The sequence below is a fragment of the Narcine bancroftii genome, chromosome 3 (genome assembly GCF_036971445.1).
Source record: "Narcine bancroftii isolate sNarBan1 chromosome 3, sNarBan1.hap1, whole genome shotgun sequence".
NCBI classification, from domain to species: Eukaryota; Metazoa; Chordata; class Chondrichthyes; order Torpediniformes; family Narcinidae; genus Narcine; species Narcine bancroftii.
In genome coordinates, this window is record NC_091471.1 from 3176620 (window position 1) to 3199767 (window position 23148).

Consider the following 23148-nt stretch of genomic DNA (forward strand, 5'->3'; position numbering starts at 1 on the left):
GCTGACCTACTCTAAAAACTGCTGAATATATTCCTTCTGAGCAACTGTTCATTTTTCTTCAGTTCCTTGTACCTTTCAGTCTCTTAAAATATCCCTGCCTCCACACTGTTGCAGCCAAGCACTACAACAAGTATCCACCACTCTCAGGAAGAGCTCTCCAGGTCAAGTGTGTTATGCCTGGCACACTGAGAAGGGGTCTTCCCCGAGCAGTCTCCAGCAGCCCAGCTCTCTTAACATTTGTAAAGCCGTACAAAAGAGAAGGGTGAGCATAATTACAGTTACAGTGGGAAACCAGGGGCAGTGTGAGAGGACTGTTGTGGGGTTGTCCACGAGCCTGATGGGTGCAGGGAAGAAATTAACCTGTTGCCACACAGCTTCACACTTTTGAACCTCCCCACTGATGAGAGGAAGTGTGTCCAGGGTGCGATGGGTCCTTTACTGTGTTGGTGGCTTTTCCTAGATAGTGGGAGATGTAGATGAGGAGACGGAAATTTGCGTGATGTTCTGAGCTGTATTCATCACCGTTTTCGACACCACCCCGCCCCTGGAGACCAACGTGCTGCCTTCCTGTTGCTCAATGTCAACAGGCACGGTTAGCGCAACGCTGTTGCGTTGCCAGCAGTTGGGACCGGAATTCAAATCCTGCACTGTCTGTAAGGAGTTTGTACGTTCCCCCTGTGTCTGTCTGGGTTTTCCCCGGGGGCTCTGGTTTCCTCCCACCCTTCAAAATGTACGTGGATTGAATGTCAATTGTAGCTTGTTTAAACAGATTTGGTTTTATCTCCACACTCTCCCATCTTATGGTCTGTGTGCTTTCTACTGTGGAGGCAATCAAAAATATTCTTCTCATTAGAATCAGAACTTATAGTCATGAACAAGTCACAAAATTCATTGTTTGAGGAACATTCATATAAACCACCTTCCAACAATAAATAAAAACAGTGCACGAAAAGTCAAAGGAAGGCAGTGTCTTTGGTTCATTGATCATTCAGGAATCTGATGGCAGCGGTGAAGCAGCTGTCTTTGTGCCATTGAGTGCTCATCTTCAGGCTCCTGTACCTCTTTTCCAATGGTAGCAGAGTGAAGAAGGCATGGGCTGGGGGTCCTTGAGGATAGAGGCTGCTTAAGACACCACCTCTTGTAGACGTCCTTGATGGAATGAAGTCTGGTGCCTGTGATATCACAGGCCGAATTAACAATCCTCTGGAATTTTCTCTTGTTCTGAGCTTTGGCATTGATACAACCAGCCAGAATGCTCTCCACGGTACACCTGCAGACGTTTTCAAGAGTCTTCAGTGACATACTGAATCTCCTCAAACACTACAAAATACAGCTGCTGGCGAGCCTTCTTTGTGATTGCATCGACATAGAAGCCCCAGGTACAGATCTTCAGAGATGTTGACACCCAGCAATTTGAAGTTCTTGACCCTCTCCATTACTGACCCCTCTATGAGGACTGGGTCATGTTCCCCTGACTTCCTCCTGAAGTCCACAATCATCTCCTTGGTTTTGTTGACATTGAGCGACACCATTCAGCGAGCTGACCTATCTCCCTGCTGTACACTTCCTCATAGCCTCCTTGCCCTTCCACTTTTTCTTTGTGTGACTTGGGCTGTCTTTCCTGCTCTGCTTTTTTACATTCCTTGTTGGTACAAGGTCATAACTTGGAGATGCAGAGAGAGGACAGGTAACGGTAAGAACTTCATGCTTAATTAGACACTCTGTGACTTGTGGAACACGAGGGGACACGCGAGTTATGTGAGACAAGGCTCCGAGGGTTTAAAGTGTTGGTGAACACGGCAGGTGGGGTGAGAGTGAAGATCCAACGTGGATATAAGAATTCCCTGCAACCAGTGAACTTGAAGAATAAGAAGTGAGATTGAACCGTGAACCAAAGAACTTTTCTTAAATTTACATGCACATCACATACACGTGCTCTTAGTATTAGAAGGGGGTTAAGTTGAGTTAGTTAATTTAGTGATAAGTTAAAGTTTGATTCTGTTTTCATGTTTAAAGATAACAACTTTTGTTTAATTAATTACTTGTCGTGGTGAATGTCTATTGCTGCTGGGTTTTGGGGTCCTTTGCGCTCGTAACACAGGTTAGGACTTTATTCCCTGGAGCGTAAAAGAATGAAGGGAGATTTGATTGAGGTTGACAGAATTATGAGGGGGATAGACAGAGTAAATGCATGCAGGCTTTTTCCACTGAGGTAAGAGGACATGGTTAAACATTACAAAACAGGCCCTTCAGCCCACGATATTGTGCTATAAACATAGTAAAAAAAAACCTGAACCGTTTCTACCTTATTACCCTTTATTTTCCATTCATCCATGTGCCTGTCTAAGAGTCTTTTAAGGGTGAACAGGGAAAAGCTTATCAGGAACATTAGGGGGAATGTATTCACACAGAGTGGTGGGAGTGTGGAACGAGCTGCCAGCTGAAGAGGTGAATACAGGCATAATTTTAACTTTAAAAAAAGTTGGAGTGGAGGGATAGGGATTTGGTCCAGGTTGGTGGGATGAGGCAGAACAATGATTCAACCCAGACAAGAAGGGCAGAAGGGCCTGCTTCTGTGTCTCAATGTTCTATGGTTCTAAGCAATGTTCTGGGCTCTTGCTCCTGGGCAGGTCCATTCTTCTGCTCATGAATAGAAGCCTGACATCACCCCAGAGGATTCAGTGGCACCAAATTCAGAGACTGCATCCATGCTGGGACCATTTGCAACACATCCACGTTGGATCTTCACTCTCACCCCACCTGCCGTGTTCACCAACACTTTAAACCCTCGGAGCCTTGTCTCACATAACTCGCGTGTCCCCTCATGTTCCACAAGTCACAGAGTGTCTAATTAAGCATGAAGTTCTTACCGTTACCTGTCCTCTCTCTGCATCTCCAAGTTATGACCTTGTACCAACAAGGAATGTAAAAAAGCAGAGCAGGAAAGACAGCCCAAGTCACACAAAGAAAAAGTGGAAGGGCAAGGAGGCTATGTAACATGTATAAAGTTAACCAGGCTTTGAAAGGTAAATGTTTACTGCTCAGGAAGGTTCTTGTTGGTTTTCAGAGAGAGATGTGTTGTTCCAGGATTTCCACAACTGATCTACTTCCATCAGTCACCTCAATGTCTTGCTGATAAAACTTTCCCCATCAGGGTTCTCCAGATGATAACCTCTTTCTTTCAGGCTAACACAAAGTTCCTTTCTGTTCCACTTATGCCAAGAGAAACATCAGACAAATAGCACTTCCAGCCACCCGCCACTGTGGAGCTTGTTAACCATATAACAATTACAGCACAGAAACAGGCCAATTTGACCCTTCTAGTCCGTACTGATCCAAGTACCCTCCTCTAATCCCACTTACCAGCACCCTGCCCATATCCCTCCCATCCATATACTTATCCAACTCTTTCTTAAATGACAAAATTGACCCTGCCTCCACCACCTTTCCCGGAAGCCCATTCCACACAGTAACCACTCTCTGAGTAAAGAAGTTCCCCCTCATATTACTCCTCAACCTTTGTCCGTCAATTCTCAACCCATGACCTCTTGTATCCATCTCTCCTTCTCTCAATGGGAAAAGCCTTTCCACATCAACTCTATCTATCCCTCTCATTATCTTAAACACCTCTATAAAATCCCCTCTCAGCCTTCTACCTTCCAAGGAATAAAGACCTAATTTGCTCAATCTCTCCTTGTATTCCAGATGCTGAAACCCAGGCAACATTTTTGTAAATCTTCTCTGCACCCTCTCTATCTTGTTAATATCCTTCCTATAAATCGGTGACCAGAACTGTACACCATACTCTAAATTTGGCCTCACCAATGCCTTGTACAGTTTCATCATTACTTCCCAACTCCTAATATTCTATGCACTGATTTATATAGGCAAGCATACTAGAGGCCTTCTTCGCCACCCTATCCACATGCGCTCCTACCTTCAGGGAACAATCCACCGTTATTCCTAGATCTTTCTGCTCCACTGCATTCTTCAACACCCTCCCATTTACCACATATGTCTTGCTTCGATTATTCTTTCCAAAATGAACCACCTCACACTTATCAGCATTAAACTCCATCTGCCATCTTTCTGCCCACTCCTCTAAGCAGTTTAAATCCCTCTGCAATCTTTGAAAACCCTCTTCATCATCCACAGTTTCCCCTATTTTAGTATCATCTGCATATTTACTAATCCAATTTACTGCCCCATCCTCAAAATCATTAATATATATGACAAACAGCAACAGTCCCAATACCGAACCCTGAGGTACACCCCTGGTCACTGGCCTCCATCCTGACAAACAATTATCTACTACTTCTCTCTGGCACCTTCCTTCCAGCCACTGTTGAATCCATTTGACTATCTCCAAATTAATACCCAAGGACTTAGCCGTCCTAACTAACCTCCCATGCGGAACCTTATTGAAGACCTTACTGAAGTCCATACAACATCCACTTCTCTAGCCTCATCAACATTCCTAGTTACTTCTTCAAAAAATTCAACAAGATTAGTCAAACACGACCTTACACGCTCAAATCCGTGTTGAGTGTTCCTGATCAGACCCTGTCCCTCCATATACTTATACATACTATCTCTAAGAACGCTTTCCATCAATTTACCTACCACAGACATTAAACTTACAGGCCAATAATTGCTAGACTTGCTCCTCGAACCCTTTTTAAACAAAGGAACCACATGTGCAACACGCCAATCCTCCGGCACGATACCCGTCTCTAATGAAAAATCACTGCCAGAGCCTCCACTATTTCCTCACTAACTTCTCTCAAGGTCCTGGGGAAAATCCTGTCAGGACCTGAAGACTTATCCACCTTTATATGTTTCAAAAGCTCCAGTACTACCTCTTTCTTAAACACTATAGTCTCCATATATACCCCCTTTGCTTCCTTTACCCTCCACAGTTCAATATCCTTCTCCTCAGTAAATACTGAGGCAAAGAAATTGTTCAAGACCTCCCCCATCTCTTTTGGCTCCACACACATTTGTCCTTTCTGATTCTCTATTGTTTGGCTTGACTTCGTGGATGAAGATTTGTGGAGGGGTAATGTCCACGTCAGCTGCAGGCTCGTTTGTGGCTGACAAGTTCGATGCGGGACAGGCAGACACAGTTGCAAGGGAAAATTGGTTGGTTGGGGTTGGGTTTTTCCTCCTTTGTCTTTTGTCAGTGAGGTGGGTTCTGCCGCCTTCTTCCAAGGAGGTTGCTGCCCACCGAACTGTGAGGCGCCAAGATGCACGGTTGGAGGCGATATCAGCCCACTGGCAGTGGTCAATGTGGCAGGCACCAAGAGCTTTCTTTAGGCAGTCCTTGTACCTCTTCTTTGGTGCACCTCTGTCTCGGTGGCCAATGGAGAGCTCGCCATATAACACGAGCTTGGGAAGGCGATTGTCCTCCATTCTGGAGACGTGACCTACCCAGCGCAGTTGGATCTTCAGCAGCGTGGATTCGATGCTGTCGGCCTCTGCCATCTAGAGTACTTCGATGTTGGTGATGAAGTCGCTCCAATGTATGTTGAGGATGGAGCAGAGACAACGCTAGTGGAAGCGTTCTAGGAGCCGTAGGTGATGCCGGTAGAGGACCCATGATTCGGAGCCGAACAGGAGTGTGGGTGTGACAACGGCTCTGTATACGTTAATCTTTGTGAGGTTTTTCAGTTGGTTGTTTTTCCAAATTCTTTTGTGTAGTCTTCCAAAGGTGCTATTTGCCTTGGTGAGTCTGTTGTCTATCTCGTTGTCAATCCTTGCATCCGATGAAATGGTGCAGCCGAGATAAGTAAACTGGTTGACCGTTTTGAGTTTTGTGTGCCCGATGGAGATGTCGGGGGTGGGGGGGGGGGGGGGGGCTGGTAGTCATGGTGGGGAGCTGGCTGATGGAGGACCTCAGTTTACTTCAGGCTGACTTCCAGGCCAAACATTTTGGCAGTTTCCGCAAAACAGGACGTCAAGCGCTGAAGAGCTGGCTCTGAATGGGCAACTAAAGCGGCATCGTCTGCAAAGAGTAGTTCACGGACAAGTTTCCCTTGTGTCTTGGTGTGAGCTTGCAGGCGCCTCAGATTGAAGAGACTGCCATCCGTGCGGTACCGGATGTAAACAGCGTCTTCATTGTTGAGGTCTTTCATGGCTTGTTTCAGCATCATTTTCTTTTGGACCACTTTTATCTCTCACTTTCCTTTTGCTATTTACATATTTATAGAAACCCTTTGGATTTATTTTCACCCTGCTTGCTATAGCCACCTCATGCCTTCTTTTAGCTTTTCTAATTTATAACCATATACAGCACAGAACAGGCCAGTTTGGCCCTACTAGTCCATGCCGGAACAAATCCCCACCCTCCTAGTCCCACTGACCAGCACCTGGTCCATACCCCTCCAATCCTCTCCCCTCCTTGTGATTATCCAGTCTTTCCTTAAATGTAATAACGTCCCTGCTTCAACCACCTCCGCCGGAAGCTTATTCCACATCCCAACCACCCTTTGCGTGAAAAAATTTTCCCTCATGTTCCCCTTATAATTTTCCCCCTTCAATCTCAAACCATGGCCTCTGGTTTGAATATCCCCCACTCTTAATTGAAAAAGCCTTTCCATGTTGACTCTCTCTGTCCCTTTTAAAATCTTGAACACCTCCATTAAATGCCCCCCTCAATCTTCTACGATCCAGAGAAAAAAGCCCCAGGCTGCTCAACCTTTCTCTGTAACTCAAACCTTGACATCCTGTCAACATTCTCATGAACCTTCTCTGCACTCTCTCTATTTTGTTTATATCCTTCCTATAATTTGGTGACCAAAACAGCACACAGTATTCCAAACTTGGCCTCACCAATGCTTTGTACAATTTCATCATAACCTCCCTACTCTTGAATTCAAAACTCCGATTTATGAAGCCCAACATTCCAAATGCCTTCTTCACCACACCATCTACCTGAGTATCAGCCTTGAGGGTACTATTTACCATAACTCCTAAATCCCTTTGTTGCTCTGCACTCCTCAGTTGTCTACCATTCAATGTATATGACCTATTTAGATTTGCCTTTCCAAAATGCAACACTTCCCACTTACCTGTATTAAATTCCATCAGCCATTTCTTAGCCCACTCCTCTAGCTTTCCTATATCTCTTTTTAAGCTACGGTAATCTTCCTCACTGTCCACAATACCACCAATCTTTGTATCATCTGCAAACTTACTTATCCAATTCACCACCCCTTCTTCCAGATCGTTAATATATATAACAAACAATAGTGGACCCAGGACCGAACCCTGAGGAACTCCACTAGTCACCGGCCTCCAATTGGACAAACAATTTTCTACCACTACTCTCTGACACCTCCCATCCAACCATTGCTGAATCCATTTCACTACCTCCTCATTTATACCTAATGCCTCCACCCTTTTTCCTAACCTCCTGTGGGGAACTTTGTCAAAAGCTTTACTAAAGTCTAAATAGACAACATCCACAGCCTTCCCTTCATCAATCTTTTTTGTAATCCCCTTGAAAAACTCTATAAGGTTTGTCAAGCATGATCTACCCCTGACAAAACCATGCTGATTACTCCCTAGCAATCCTGTTCTTCCAAATATTTGTAAATGCCATCCCTCAGAACACTTTCCATCAACTTACCCACCACAGACATCAGACTCACAGGTCTATAATTTCCAGGCTTACATTTGGACCCTTTCTTAAGCAGCGGAACATGTGCCACCCTCCAATCCTCTGGCACTACCCCCGTGACCAGTGACATCCTAAATATCTCTGTTAATGGCCCCACTATCTGTACACTAGTATCCCTGAGTGTCCTTGGGATTACATTGTCCGGACACGGAGATTTGTCCACCTTTATCTTTTTTAACACTGCCATCACTACCTCCTCGGTTATCCTTAAATGATTCATGACTTCCCCACTATTTTTCTTTCCTTCAACTGGAACAATATTTTTTTCCCTAGTGAATACCGAGGCAAAGAAATCATTCAACATTTCCCCCATCTCCTCTGACTTCTCACTCAGCCTACCCTCCCTATCTACAAGGGGTCCAATCTATCCCTCACTAATCTTTCTTAAGATTCTTTTTACATTCAATATAGTACCCAAACATCTCCTTTTTCCCCTGTTTCTTATATTTATTGCAGTACTCCCTCTTTTTTCAAACCAAGTTTCCAATATCCCTTGAGAACCATGGCTCTCTCAAACTTTTGACCTTACCTTTCAACCAAACAGGTATATAAAGATTTTGTTCTCTTAAAATCTCTCCTTTAAAAGACCCTCCATTTCTCTATTACATCCTTCCCAGAAAACAAATTCTCCCAATTCACCCCTTGTAAATTCTTTCACATCTCCTCAAACCTAGCTTTTCCCCACTCAAAAATCTCAACTCTGGGCCCAGACCTAACCTTTTCCATAATTACCTTGAAGCTAATGACACTGGAGCCGAAGTGCTCCCCCCACACATACCTCTGTCACCTGACCCATCTCATTCCCCAACAGTAAATCCAACCCAGCTACCTTTCTCCTTGGTACCTCCACGTATTGTTTCAGTTCCAACAAGCTTCTCCTGGCTTGTTTCAGCCTTCTGTGTCCCACACAGTCAAAGACTCCCTTCCGTCTCTCTCTATCTGAGATTCAAACTGCCAGCAGCATGCCCTTCTCTCTCTTCTCACTCGCAAAGCCCCCTCCTTCTCCAGCAAACAATAGGAATTACTCTTCTCATATCTGTTGTTTTAGGGAAACAAACCTCTCAATGACCTCTGAGTGAGCACTTTGCAGAGGTCAAAAGTCTTGCAAAAAGGTCCAACACAGACAACCTGAATCCATTGTTCTTCCAAGACAATAGCTAATTCATTTCATGACATTATTTCAATTAGCACCTACTCGTGAAATGTGCATAGCATTCTCCATATGTCAAGTCCCTGAATATGAATTCTTCAATATTTCAAATAAGATCTGTTTTAAAAGTGTGAGTATGTATGTAACCTACTCTAATTTTACCAATTTATCTTCCAAAAACATCTCCAAATATTCCATCACACCTGTTAAACTCTTCCCTGTAACTCAGTTCCTGAAGTTTGGGCAACATCCTAGTAAATCTCTGCACTCTTTCTATCTTGTGCTAGTAACTCGATTGTTAATAAAGAGTTCTGACATGAAATGTTGACTGGTTTATTTTGCCCACCCATGCCCATGGGTGCTACCTGACCAAGGAGATTGTTTCAACTGACAGGTGAGAGTAGATCTGGGGGAGTAGATTTAAGACAGCGATGAGGAGGAACTGCTCCCAGAGTGCAGTGAAGCTGTGAAATTCTCTGCCCAAGGAAGCTGTAGAGGCTGCTTCATTAAATCTGTTTAAGACTCGCATCAATAGTGTTTTGAATAGCAGGGGTATTTGGGAATGAGCGGAGAACTAGAGCTGAACCCGTGGCCAGATTAGCTGTGGACTCGTTGAAAGACGGAGCTGGCTCGATGGGCCGCATGGCCACTCCTGCTCCTGTTTCCGATGTTGCTGTAACCTGCCAAGTCACTCCAGCATCTTTGTTTTCTCATTTGTTAATGATTGTCTGTTTCTAATTGAAACCCTCAGGCACATCCTCATCAGAGGTCTCTTCTGCATGTTTCTGGTGACTGAGTCATGACTCAGCCTGTGATTGAATTCATGACACATCTGTAATGTGTATCTTGCTGTTTCGTTTTCCATGCCTCGGTGTGCGGATCATTGTTGATATTTTTAAAATGCTCTCCAAAGGATGAACTGTATATTACAGCTTGGACCCTGTCTAGACCTCTGGAAATGAGTCTTGGCACTCTAGAAGATGGGGATGAAGGGAATGGAAGTGTGAGAGATAATGGAATATGGGAAGTTAAGCAATTGCTAAATAGGAATGAATTATGATGGGTTGAATAAGGGTGGAGTAAGAATGGAGTGTGAGGAAGGGTTAAGCAAGTATAATAGAATAGGGATAGCAAGTAGATAGATTTAGCAAGTCCTGGGGGTTGAGATTTATGAATAAGAACGAAGACATGACACTTCCTGGTCAACAAGTTTACACACAGAAAGGCACAAACTGCACGTAGGCAGAATTACTTAATGCCAAATTCATCCAGGAGGCAGAAGAATGTTAAGGGGGGAGGTACCTCTGTACTGAAATAGAAAGTATAAAAAGTTGGGTGAGCCCCAGTATGTGTGTGTATTCCCAGGGTAAGGGGAAGCACCCAACTTTGCACTGTTGTAAAATAAATGTTCTTTGTTCTCAATTTTTGTCTCGAGTGAAATCTGTGAAGGCACCTCTGCTTCTCACAGAAGGGAAGGACACAGTGTGAAAAAGTCAATATATTTAGGAGTTTGGTGCTTCCATGAGAAGGGCTGGATTGTGATAATCGCTGGAATTCAGAAGAATGAGAGGGGATTTTATAGAAACCTGTAAAATTATGAAAGGCGTCGATACGATAAAGGTAGGCAAGTTGGTTCCACTGGTTGATGAGATGAGAACTAGGGGATGTAGCCTCAAGATCCCGGGGAGTAGATTTAGGTCAGTGACAAGGAGGAACTGCTTTTCTCAGAGGTGGTGAATCTGGAATTTGCTGCCCATTGAACCATTTGAGGCGATCTTAGTAAATATATTTAAGACCAGCTTGGATTGATTTTTGCATACTAGTGGAATTAATGGATAATTTTCCCCAAAAGACAGGTTTGTGGAAATGAGCTGATCATCAGATCAGCCATGATCACGTTGAATGGCCGAGCAGGCTCGATGGGCCGGATGGCGGACTCCTGCTCTTGTTTCTGATGTTTGTATTTCCTGAAGTTTAGAAAAGTGAGATGGTGTGATGAAAGTATTTGATGGGAAGATGGCACTTTTGTGTGTACGAGTTCCGGGCCAACTTCAGGGCCCTCCACACAATACTGGTGGGCTCCCCTGAATTCTTGTCGAGAGTGCACGGGGAAGGATTGGGATTTGGGTTCGGGGGGTGGGGGGGGTTACTGAGGGATGTCGTTTCAAGGGTTGTGATTAGAACAATGTGATGGATTCCATCAGAAGCTGAATCATGGAATCTGTTCAAGGAGTTGAATGGCCTCCTTGTATTCGGACATTCGGGTGCAGAGATCAGTGATGCACATCAAAGCCAAGTTCACCAAGGCCTCTCAGTCTGTTTCCTGGTTTCCGACTATTTGCAGTTCAAAAAAATAATGATCTCGGTGTTCAGCTTTGTGTGTGGATTTGGTCATATACCACAGAACGTTTTCCATGCAGACAAGGGGATGGATTGATCCTTTGTGACCTGGATTGGATTCTGGAAACACAGTAAATCAGTATCTCCCCTGCAGCCGATGGGGCAGTGGGTGGGGGGGGGTGGGAGGGAGTCCTGACTTCTGCGAGATGGACCCCATCAATGAGCCTTGCACTGATTTTTATTTCCTTTTTGGGGTGGCACAATTAGCACAGTGGTGTTACAGTGCCAGCAATTGGGCTTGGGGTTCGAATCCTGCTCTCTCTATAAGGAGTTGGTACATTCTCCCCATGTCTGCATGGGTTTTGGCTGAAAATCTGTAGATGTTGTGATTGGGAAAAATCAGCCAAACTTTTCGGTGTCCATAAAAGATGAAGATATATTGCCTGAGCCCTTCTTCAAGGAATAAGCAGAATGACCCAGAAGCAGGAAATCTCAGAAAGTCTCAGAATTCAGACAGTGCTGGTTGGGGGCGGCGGTGGGGAGGGTGGGGGGGGGGGGGGAGAGGAGGAATCCAGACCAACAAAAGGTGTTAATTGGATATATGATAAGGAGAGGGGTGATAATTTACCATGTCTATGCGAAAGGAGATGGGAGAGAGAGACAGAGGTTGGGGAAGGTGAGGGGGGGGGGGGGGTTGTGGTTTACGAAAGCCAGAGAAGTCGATATTAGTGCCATCTCAGATGGAAGATGAGGTGTTGTTCCTCCAATTTGCGAGTGGTCTCAGTTTGGGAAGGGGAATTGAAATGTGTAGCAATATATCTTTGATCTCCTACAGACGCTGAAAACACCGGCTGAGTTGCCTCCAGCATTTACTGCATGGGTTTACCTCGGGGGCTCCCACCCTTCAAAACGTACCAGGGGTTGTAGGTGAAATGGGTGGTGTGGTCCGAAAGGGCATGTTGTTACTGTCTAAATTTAATGTTAACATTTGCTTTGCAGAAGATAATTTCCTGTTACCACTGAAGCATGAAGTAAACATTTACCAACATACCCAGCCCAACAACCCAGCAGTGAGTACTTGGGTACAGCCGTGTCATGCTGCGTTTGCTGGGGCTCAGTACTGTCCACCGTGCCTAATGTGGAGAAGATGTGATGGTACTACTCTGTGTGGCAGAGCCACCGATGATGCCGACATCTCCCAGCCAGCAGATAAATGTTGCATCAGTGGGAACCGTGCGTCTGCCTTGGTCTCTGGTTGGGACCAGACAAACCATTTGTTCCCACCCCTTGTGCTTCCCCTCATTTTCTCAAGGTGTTTATTCAAAATTCCTTTCTTGTTGTGAATAGTTCAGAACATGTAATATTGCACAAAATTGCCTTCAATCTGTTGTCACCATTAGTGTTGTCCGGCAGCCCTTACAGTATGAGAGAAAGGGAAGTAAATAAAGTGTCCCTTCAGAGTCACTGAGTGTCTGTGGATTTTCCTCCAGTGTTCCCACAGCCACACAGACTCCTGTTTGATCCATCGGCCACCCAAGCTCCAGATCCAAACCTCCGACAAGGTCAAGAAGCCTTCAGCCCCCGAGGCCCCTCTGGGGGCCCTTCTTGCCCTCTCGAATCCCGGCTCCGATACCTGGTTCCCATGAGCCAGTCTCCAGCGGCCCCTGGGGGTTCCCCGCGACCGCAAGTCACCCGCAGCCTGTGTGGGTCCCTCAACCACTGAGCCCCTCGCTGGTCTGTCTCCATCCTGCTTGCCCGAACGTGGAGTCTTGCTGGCCCATTTCAAAGGGCAGGTACCGTGCAGAGGGTTCGGAGGCACCCAATCTCGGCAGATTTCCTTGAGGATGTTCACAAACCTGATTATCATTTGGTCACTTGCAGCACCAAAATGAGTCCTTCTCCTAGTCCCCTTGCCTGCATTAGACCTCTGCGACTTTCCAATCTATTTAAACGCAGTAATTGTATCTGTCGCCGTCACCTCCTCTGATGGCTCATTCCAGGCAACCACCACAAATACACCCCTCAGATCTCCTTTTAAATTTTCCCTTCTAGCCTAGCCTTCCCTCCCCTCCCCTCCCCTCCTGCCTTGGCAGGAAGTTTGTAACTATCCTATCTAGGGTTCCCCTAAATCTTCACAAGGTCACCCCTCGGCCTCTTGTACTTCAGTGACATTAAACTCATGACTGGGAACTCTCCTCCTGCCTAAGCAACATCCTGGTGAGTCTCTACAGCACTCTCTGTCACGACCACATCCTTCCTGTGTTGTGACGACCAGAATACTACACAACACTCCAAGAGCCATCTGGCCAATGCTTTGCACAGAAGCAACAGTCTCAGCTCTCGTTTCAGTGGATTGCAGTAATTCTCGCTCTTTGTTGCAGATTATTTAATGAACTGAATTTACGCACTACAGCACAGAAACAGGCCCTTCTAGTCTGTCCCACTGTCCATAGCCCTCCATGCCCTCCCATCCATGGACCTGTCCAAATTCTTCTTAAATGTTAGAATTGAGCCCGCATTCACCACCTCAGCTGACAGCTCGTTCCACACCCTCACCACTCTCTTGTGGAGAAGTTCCCCCTCACATTCCCCCAAACCTTTCCCCTTTCACCCTAAACCCCTCATAATTTTAAATACCTCCATCACATCTCCCCTCATTTTTCTACACTCCAGGGAATAAAGTCCTAACCTGTTTAACCTTTCCCTGTAACTCAGTTCCTGAAGTCCAGGCAACATCCCAGTAAATCTCTGCACTCTTTCTATCTTATTGATACCTTTCCTGCAGTTAGGTGACCAAAACTGCACACAATGCTCCCAATTTGGTCTCACCAATGACTGATACAACTTCACCATATCACCATAACCTCCCAACTCCTGCACTCAATACTTTGATTTATGAAGGCCAATAATGTCAGACTCTCTCTACAGTCCTAACCACCTGTGACACTGCTTTCAGGGAATTATGCATCTGTATTCCCAGCTCCCTCTGTTCTACTGTGTCCACTTGTTTGTGCATTGCCCCTTTCACCATCCTCCAGTCCAGAACCTCTTTCAACCAATTCCCAGCGTAATACACAGGCACTGTTCTTACGTCCTGTGTAAATGTGTAACTTGTCTGCTCTTGTCTGCGGAGTGACAGCATTGGTGGGTCCTGAGCTGACAGTGGATGGAGGTTGCAGCCGTAGTCTAGCTGTCCATGCGCCACGGAGAGGATACGGGGCAGCCAGCTTCGTCAGGCAGGCGATCTCCGTGCTCTTGCTGTGCTGCGATTGGTGACCATAATCGTTTCTCTTTTGCAGAGCAAGGAAACTCTATTCAGCAGTGTGCTGGAGGACAATCCTATGAATGTTCACCCGTTTCTCTTTGACCCCGAGTCGGCCATGATGCGGCAGCACGTCTTTGGTAAGTCTCCATATCTTCCCCCCCCCCCCCCCCCCCCCGCCTCTGACCCACTGTTTCTCGCCCTCTTGGTGTGAGGTGCATGGCTGCTGTGACCTTCTGAGCGGCTCTCCTCGTGTGCAGTGTGATTGGAGGTGGGTGGCTGCAGTAGACCTCGTGGGCTGCTTGGTAGTCGTGGCTGGGCTGCTCCAACATGTTGCTGCTCACGTCCACCCCTCGTTTCTAATGTAGAACTGAAGAGCAAGTTAACCACAAGGGATGGGTATGGGGTCATGTGGACCAGACGTCAGGTCAGCGCATTTCCTTCCTCGCGCTGACAACCCGACTCACCTCCACATCAGTGTCCCGGTCAAGCCCTTGGTTCAACTCGACTCACCTCCACATCAGTGTCCCGGTCAGGCCCTTGGTTCAACCCGACTCACCTCCACATCAGTACCCCGGTCAAACCCTTGGTTCAACCCGACTCACCTCCACATCAGTGTCCCGGTCAGGCCCTTCCTTGGTTCAACCAGACTCACCTCTACATCAGTGTCCCAGTCAGGCCCTTGGTTCAACCCAACTCACCTCCACACCAGTGTCCCGTTCAGGCCCTTGGTTCAACCCGACTTACCTCCACACGTGTCCCGGTCAGGCCCTTGGTTCAAACCGACTCACCTCCACATCAGTACCCCGGTCAAGCCCTTGGTTCAACCCGACTCACCTCCACACCAGTGTCCCGGTCAGGCCCTTGGTTCAACCCGACTCACCTCCACATCAGTGTCCCGATCAGGCCCTTGGTTCAACTCGACTCACCTCCACATCAGTGTCCCGGTCAGGCCCTTGGTTCAACCCGACTCACCTCCACATCAGTGTCCCGGTCAGGCCCTTGGTTCAACCCGACTCACCTCCACATCAGTGTCCCGGTCAGGCCCTTGGTTCAACCCGACTCACCTCCACATCAGTGTCCCGGTCAGGCTCTTGGTTCAACCCGACTTACCTCCACACGTGTCCCGGTCAGGCCCTTGGTTCAACCCGACTCACCTCCACATCAGTACCCCGGTCAAGCCCTTGGTTCAACCCGACTCACCTCCACATCAGTGTCCCGGTCAGGCTCTTGGTTCAACCCGACTTACCTCCACACGTGTCCCGGTCAGGCCCTTGGTTCAACCCGACTCACCTCCACATCAGTACCCCGGTCAAGCCCTTGGTTCAACCCGACTCACCTCCACACCAGTGTCCCGGTCAGGCTCTTGGTTCAACCCAACTCACCTCCACACCAGTGTCCCGGTCAGGCCCTTGGTTCAACCCGACTCACCTCCACATCAGTGTCCCGGTCAGGCCCTTGGTTCAACCCGACTCACCTCCACATCAGTGTCCCGGTCAGGCCCTTGGTTCAACCCGACTCACCTCCACATCAGTGTCCCGGTCAGGCCCTTGGTTCAACCCGACTCACCTCCACATCAGTGTCCCGGTCAGGCCCTTGGTTCAACCCGACTCACCTCCACATCAGTGTCCCGGTCAGGCCCTTGGTTCAACCCGACTCACCTCCACATCAGTGTCCCGGTCAGGCCCTTGGTTCAACCCGACTCACCTCCACATCAGTGTCCCGGTCAGGCTCTTGGTTCAACCCGACTTACCTCCACACGTGTCCCGGTCAGGCCCTTGGTTCAACCCGACTCACCTCCACATCAGTACCCCGGTCAAGCCCTTGGTTCAACCCGACTCACCTCCACATCAGTGTCCCGGTCAGGCTCTTGGTTCAACCCGACTTACCTCCACACGTGTCCCGGTCAGGCCCTTGGTTCAACCCGACTCACCTCCACATCAGTACCCCGGTCAAGCCCTTGGTTCAACCCAACTCACCTCCACACCAGTGTCCCGTTCAGGCCCTTGGTTCAACTCGACTCACCTCCACATCAGTGTCCCGGTCAGGCCCTTGGTTCAACCCGACTCACCTCCACATCAGTACCCCGGTCAAACCCTTGGTTCAACCCGACTCACCTCCACATCAGTGTCCCGGTCAGGCCCTTCCTTGGTTCAACCAGACTCACCTCTACATCAGTGTCCCAGTCAGGCCCTTGGTTCAACCCAACTCACCTCCACACCAGTGTCCCGTTCAGGCCCTTGGTTCAACCCGACTTACCTCCACACGTGTCCCGGTCAGGCCCTTGGTTCAAACCGACTCACCTCCACATCAGTACCCCGGTCAAGCCCTTGGTTCAACCCGACTCACCTCCACACCAGTGTCCCGGTCAGGCCCTTGGTTCAACCCGACTCACCTCCACATCAGTGTCCCGGTCAGGCCCTTGGTTCAACCCGACTCACCTCCACATCAGTGTCCCGGTCAGGCCCTTGGTTCAACCCGACTCACCTCCACATCAGTGTCCCGGTCAGGCCCTTGGTTCAACCCGACTCACCTCCACATCAGTGTCCCGGTCAGGCTCTTGGTTCAACCCGACTTACCTCCACACGTGTCCCGGTCAGGCCCTTGGTTCAACCCGACTCACCTCCACATCAGTACCCCGGTCAAGCCCTTGGTTCAACCCGACTCACCTCCACATCAGTGTCCCGGTCAGGCTCTTGGTTCAACCCGACTTACCTCCACACGTGTCCCGGTCAGGCCCTTGGTTCAACCCGACTCACCTCCACATCAGTACCCCGGTCAAGCCCTTGGTTCAACCCGACTCACCTCCACACCAGTGTCCCGGTCAGGCTCTTGGTTCAACCCAACTCACCTCCACACCAGTGTCCCGGTCAGGCCCTTGGTTCAACCCGACTCACCTCCACATCAGTGTCCCGGTCAGGCCCTTGGTTCAACCCGACTCACCTCCACATCAGTGTCCCGGTCAGGCCCTTGGTTCAACCCGACTCACCTCCACATCAGTGTCCCGGTCAGGCCCTTGGTTCAACCCGACTCACCTCCACATCAGTGTCCCGGTCAGGCCCTTGGTTCAACCCGACTCACCTCCACATCAGTGTCCCGGTCAGGCCCTTGGTTCAACCCGACTCACCTCCACATCAGTGTCCCGGTCAGGCCCTTGGTTCAACCCGACTCACCTCCACATCAGTGTCCCGGTCAGGCTCTTGGTTCAACCCGACTTACCTCCACACGTGTCCCGGTCAGGCCCTTGGTTCAACCCGACTCACCTCCACATCAGTACCCCGGTCAAGCCCTTGGTTCAACCCGACTCACCTCCACATCAGTGTCCCGGTCAGGCTCTTGGTTCAACCCGACTTACCTCCACACGTGTCCCGGTCAGGCCCTTGGTTCAACCCGACTCACCTCCACATCAGTACCCCGGTCAAGCCCTTGGTTCAACCCGACTCACCTCCACACCAGTGTCCCGGTCAGGCTCTTGGTTCAACCCAACTCACCTCCACACCAGTGTCCCGGTCAGGCCCTTGGTTCAACCCGACTCACCTCCACATCAGTGTCCCGATCAGGCCCTTGGTTCAACCCGACTCACCTCCACATCAGTGTCCCGGTCAGGCCCTTGGTTCAACCCGACTCACCTCCACATCAGTGTCCCGGTCAGGCCCTTGGTTCAACCCGACTCACCTCCACATCAGTGTCCCGGTCAGGCCCTTGGTTCAACCCGACTCACCTCCACATCAGTGTCCCGGTCAGGCCCTTGGTTCAACCCGACTCACCTCCACATCAGTACCCCGGTCAAGCCCTTGGTTCAACCCGACTCACCTCCACACCAGTGTCCCGGTCAGGCTCTTGGTTCAACCCGACTTACCTCCACACGTGTCCCGGTCAAGCCCTTGGTTCAACCCGACTCACCTCCACACCAGTGTCCCGGTCAGGCTCTTGGTTCAACCCAACTCACCTCCACACCAGTGTCCCGGTCAGGCCCTTGGTTCAACCCGACTCACCTCCACATCAGTGTCCCGATCAGGCCCTTGGTTCAACCCGACTCACCTCCACATCAGTGTCCCGATCAGGCCCTTGGTTCAACCCGACTCACCTCCACATCAGTGTCCCGGTCAGGCCCTTGGTTCAACCCGACTCACCTCCACATCAGTGTCCCTGTCAGGCCCTTGGTTCAACCCGACTCACCTCCACATCAGTGTCCCGGTCAGGCCCTTGGTTCAACCCGACTCACCTCCACATCAGTGTCCCGGTCAGGCCCTTGGTTCAACCCGACTCACCTCCACATCAGTGTCCCGGTCAGGCCCTTGGTTCAACCCAACTCACCTCCACATCAGTACCCCATTCAAGCCCTCGACACACCTTCCTCGCACTGATAATCCGGCTCACCTCCACGCAAGTGTTAACAACAAAAAGGATGCGCTCGCACTGCTGGGCGTTGATCTTTCAGCAAGGGCAAACTAGTGTGTGTCCAATGAAGTTTTAGCGCTCCCTCGTGGGGTCCATTATCCCAACTCTTATTTAATTGAATCTATTTATTTATTTATTGCCTCTTTTTTTGCTGGTTTTTTTTTTTTTTTTTTTTTTAAATTTTTTATTTTTCACACCATAAATCACAATAGCCATGATATACACTTTTTCTTTTCCACACATTTACAGTGACTTTTTCTCCCTCCCCCCTCCCTCCTCCCAAGCCACCCCCCCATCCCCCCCCCCCTCTCATCCATTTTAGTTATACAATCTAGGTTGCATTAATTCAGTTAGACAATGTTGTCATTCAACAAAAATACACCAGAAATTCTACTGAGTCCATTCTTTTCTTCTCTTCTCCTTCCATCAACTTAGGTAATGTTTGTCCCCGGTAGGTTTTCGCTATTGTATTTAATGTAAGGCTCCCATACTTGTTCGAATATTTCAATATTATTTCTTAAACTATATGTTATTTTTTCTAATGGAATACATTTATTCATTTCTATATACCATTGTTGTATTTTCAAATTATCTTCCAATTTCCAGGTTGACATAATACATTTTTTTGCTACAGCTAGGGCTATCTTAACAAATCTTTTTTGTGCATCCTCCAAGTCAATTCCAAATTCTTTATTTTTTGTGTTACTTAGGAGAAAGATCTCTGGATTCTTTGGTATATTGTTTTCTGTTATTTTATTTAATATCTGATTGAGATCATCCCAAAATTTTTCTACTCTCTCACATGTCCAGATTGCATGAATTGTTGTTCCCCTTTCTTTTTTACATCGAAAACATCTATCAGATACTGTTGGGTCCCATTTATTTAACTTTTGCGGTGTAATGTATAGTCTGTGTAACCAATTATATTGTATCATACGCAGCCTCGTATTTATTGTATTTCTCATCGTTCCAGAGCATAACTTCTCCCATGTTTCCTTTTTTATCTTTATATTTAAATCTTGTTCCCATTTTTGTTTAGTTTTACCATTTGTTTCCTCATTTTCCTTTTCTTGCAGTTTAATATACATATTTTTTATAAATCTTTTGATTAACATTGTATCTGTAATCACATATTCAAGGTTACTTCCCTCTGGTAAACTCAAGTTGCTTCCTAATTTATCTTTCAAGTAGGATCTCAGTTGGTAATATGCCAGCGCTGTATCTCCCGTTATATTGTACTTATCTCTCATTTGTTCAAAGGATAAGAATCTACTTCCTGAAAAACAATTTTCTATTCTTTTAATCCCTTTTTTTTCCCATTTTCTAAAGGCAAGGTTGTCTATTGTAAAAGGGAGTAGCTTATTTTGCGTCAATATTAGTTTTGGTATTTGGTAATTTATTTTATTTCTTTCTACATGAATCTTCTTCCATATATTGAGGAGATGGTGTAATACTGGAGAAGTTCTATGTTGTACCAATTTTTCGTCCCATTTATATAATATGTGTTCAGGTATCTTTTCCCCTATTTTATCTAATTCTAGTCTCGTCCAGTCTGGTTTTTCCCTTGTTTGATAAAAATCTGATAGGTACCTTAATTGTGCGGCTCTATAATAATTTTTGAAGTTTGGCAATTGTAAGCCTCCTTGTTTATACCATTCTGTTAATTTGTCTAGTGCTATCCTCGGTTTCCCCCCTCTCCATAAAAATCTCCTTATTATTTTCTTTAACTCTTTGAAGAATTTTTCTGTCAGTTGTATTGGCAATGCCTGAAATAAGTATAGTATCCTTGGAAAAATGTTCATTTTAATACAGTTTATCCTTCCTATCAGTGTTAGTGGTAGCTCTTTCCAATGCTCTAAATCGTCCTGTAATTTTTTCATTAGTGGATTGTAATTGAGTTTATATAATTGGCCTAGATTTTTGTTTATTTGCACACCTAGGTATCTTATTGCCTGCGTTTGCCATCTGAATGGGGATTCCTCCTTAAATTTTGAGAAATCCGCGTTATTCATAGGCATTGCTTCACTTTTATTTACGTTTATCTTGTATCCCGACACTTCTCCATATTCCTTCAATTTCTTATATAGTTCTTTTATTGATAGTTCTGGTTCTGTTAAGTACACTATCACATCATCCGCAAACAGACTGATTTTATATTCCCTGTCTTTTATTTTTATTCCTTTTATATTATTATCTCTTCTTATCGATTCTGCTAGTGGTTCTATAGCTAGCGCAAACAATAATGGTGATAGTGGGCATCCCTGCCGCGTTGACCTGCTTAAGTTAAATTGCTTTGATACATGTCCATTTACTGTCACTTTCGCTAACGGTCCCTTATATAATGCTTTAATCCAATTAATATACTTCTCCGGTAAACTGAATTTTTGCAATACTTTGAACAAGTAATTCCATTCTACTCTGTCGAAGGCCTTCTCTGCGTCTAAAGCAACTGCTACTGCCGGTGCTTTATTTCCTTCTACTGCATGAATTAAGTTAATAAATTTACAAATATTGTCTGTTGTGCGTCTTTTTTTGATAAATCCAGTTTGGTCTAAATTTACCATTTTCGGTACCTGTTCTGCTAATCTGTTTGCTAATAGTTTAGCTATTATCTTATAATCTGTGTTTAGCAAAGATATTGGTCTATATGACGCTGGTGAGAGTGGATCTTTCCCTTGTTTTAGTATCACTGTAATTATTGCTGTTTTACATGAATCTGGTAAGTTTTGTGTCTCATCAATCTGGTTGATTACATCCAGGAGGGGCGGTATTATTAGGTCTTTAAATGTTTTGTAGAATTCTATTGGGAGTCCATCCTCTCCTGGTGTCTTATTATTTGGTAAATTTTTTATTATCTCTTGTATTTCTACTGTTCCAAATGGTTCTGTTAATTTATTTTGTTCCTCTATTTGTAGTTTTGGTAGTTCAATTTTAGTCAAAAATTCATCTATTTTCCCTTCTTTCCCTTCGTTTTCAGTTCGGTATAATTGTTCATAGAATTCTCTGAAGTTTTCCTTAATTTCTTTTGGATTATATGTAATTTGTTTGTCTTTTTTCCTTGTTGCCAATACCATTTTCTTAGTTTGCTCTGTCTTAAGCTGCCATGCTAGGATTTTGTGTGTTTTTTCCCCTAGTTCATAATATTTCTGTTTTGTCTTCATTATATTCTTCTCCACCTTATATGTTTGTAATGTTTCATATTTTATTTTTTTATCCGCCAATTCTCTTCTTTTGGTTGTATCTTCCTTTATTGCTAATTTTTTTTCTATGTTTATTATTTCCCTTTCCAACTGCTCTGTTTCCTGATTATATTCCTTCTTCATCTTGGTTGCATAACTTATTATTTGCCCTCTAATGAATGCTTTCATTGCGTCCCATAGTATAAACTTATCTTCCACTGATTCCGTATTTACTTCAAAGTACATTTTTAATTGTTTTTCAATAAATTCTCTAAAATCCTGTCTTTTAAGTAGCATGGGGTTTAATCTCCATCTATACATTCTTGGAGGGATGTCTTCTAGCTCTATTGCCAATAACAGGGGTGAGTGGTCCGATAATAGTCTAGCTTTATATTCCGTTTTCCTAACTCTCCCTTGTATGTGGGCTGATAGCAGGAATAGGTCTATCCTTGAGTATGTTTTATGTCTAGTCGAGTAGTATGAGTATTCCTTTTCTTTTGGGTTTTGTTTCCTCCATATGTCCACAAGTTTCATTTCTTGCATTGATTTAATTATAAATTTGGTTACTTTGTTCTTCCTGTTAATTTTTTTCCCCGTTTTATCCATATTTGGATCCAAATTCAGATTGAAATCCCCTCCTATTAGTATGTTCCCTTGCGTATTAGCTACCTTCAAAAAGATATCTTGCATAAACTTTTGATCTTCTTCGTTAGGTGAATATATATTAAGTAGATTCCAAAGCTCTGAATATATCTGACATTTTATCATAACATATCTCCCTGCTGGATCTATTATTTCCTCTTCTATTTTAAATGGCACATTTTTGCTAATTAATATAGCCACTCCTCTTGCTTTTGAATTATACGATGCTGCTGTTACATGTCCTACCCAATCTCTCTTTAATTTCTTGTGCTCCAATTCAGTTAAATGTGTTTCTTGGACAAATGCTATATCTATTTTTTCCTTTTTCAGTAAATTTAGTAGTTTCTTCCTTTTAATTTGGTTATGTATTCCATTAATATTTAGAGTCATATAGTTCAGCGTAGCCATTTTATATTTTGTTTATCTTCTCTTTCCGTTTTTCCATCATTACCTTTCCTCCTTTTCCATTTCTGTTTTCTTATTTTCAACTCTT

At 45.8% G+C, this 23148-nt stretch overlaps 1 protein-coding gene across 4 annotated transcripts in view; it reads left to right on the forward strand.

The window, feature by feature from the left end:
- LOC138756935 (tetratricopeptide repeat protein 31-like) overlaps positions 1-23148 on the forward strand; it is an 84175-nt gene that overhangs the window by 20977 nt on the left and 40050 nt on the right. For 3 of the 4 annotated variants that reach the window (XM_069923394.1, XM_069923393.1, XM_069923391.1), the window contains exons 2-3: positions 12171-12241; positions 14471-14573. In XM_069923394.1, coding sequence (XP_069779495.1) covers positions 14513-14573 — 61 coding nt within the window. In that variant the 5' untranslated portion in view covers positions 12171-12241; positions 14471-14512. Of the gene's footprint in view, positions 1-12170; positions 12242-12268; positions 12484-14470; positions 14574-23148 lie in introns of those variants that run through there. The other variant, XM_069923392.1, reaches the window with a different exon arrangement.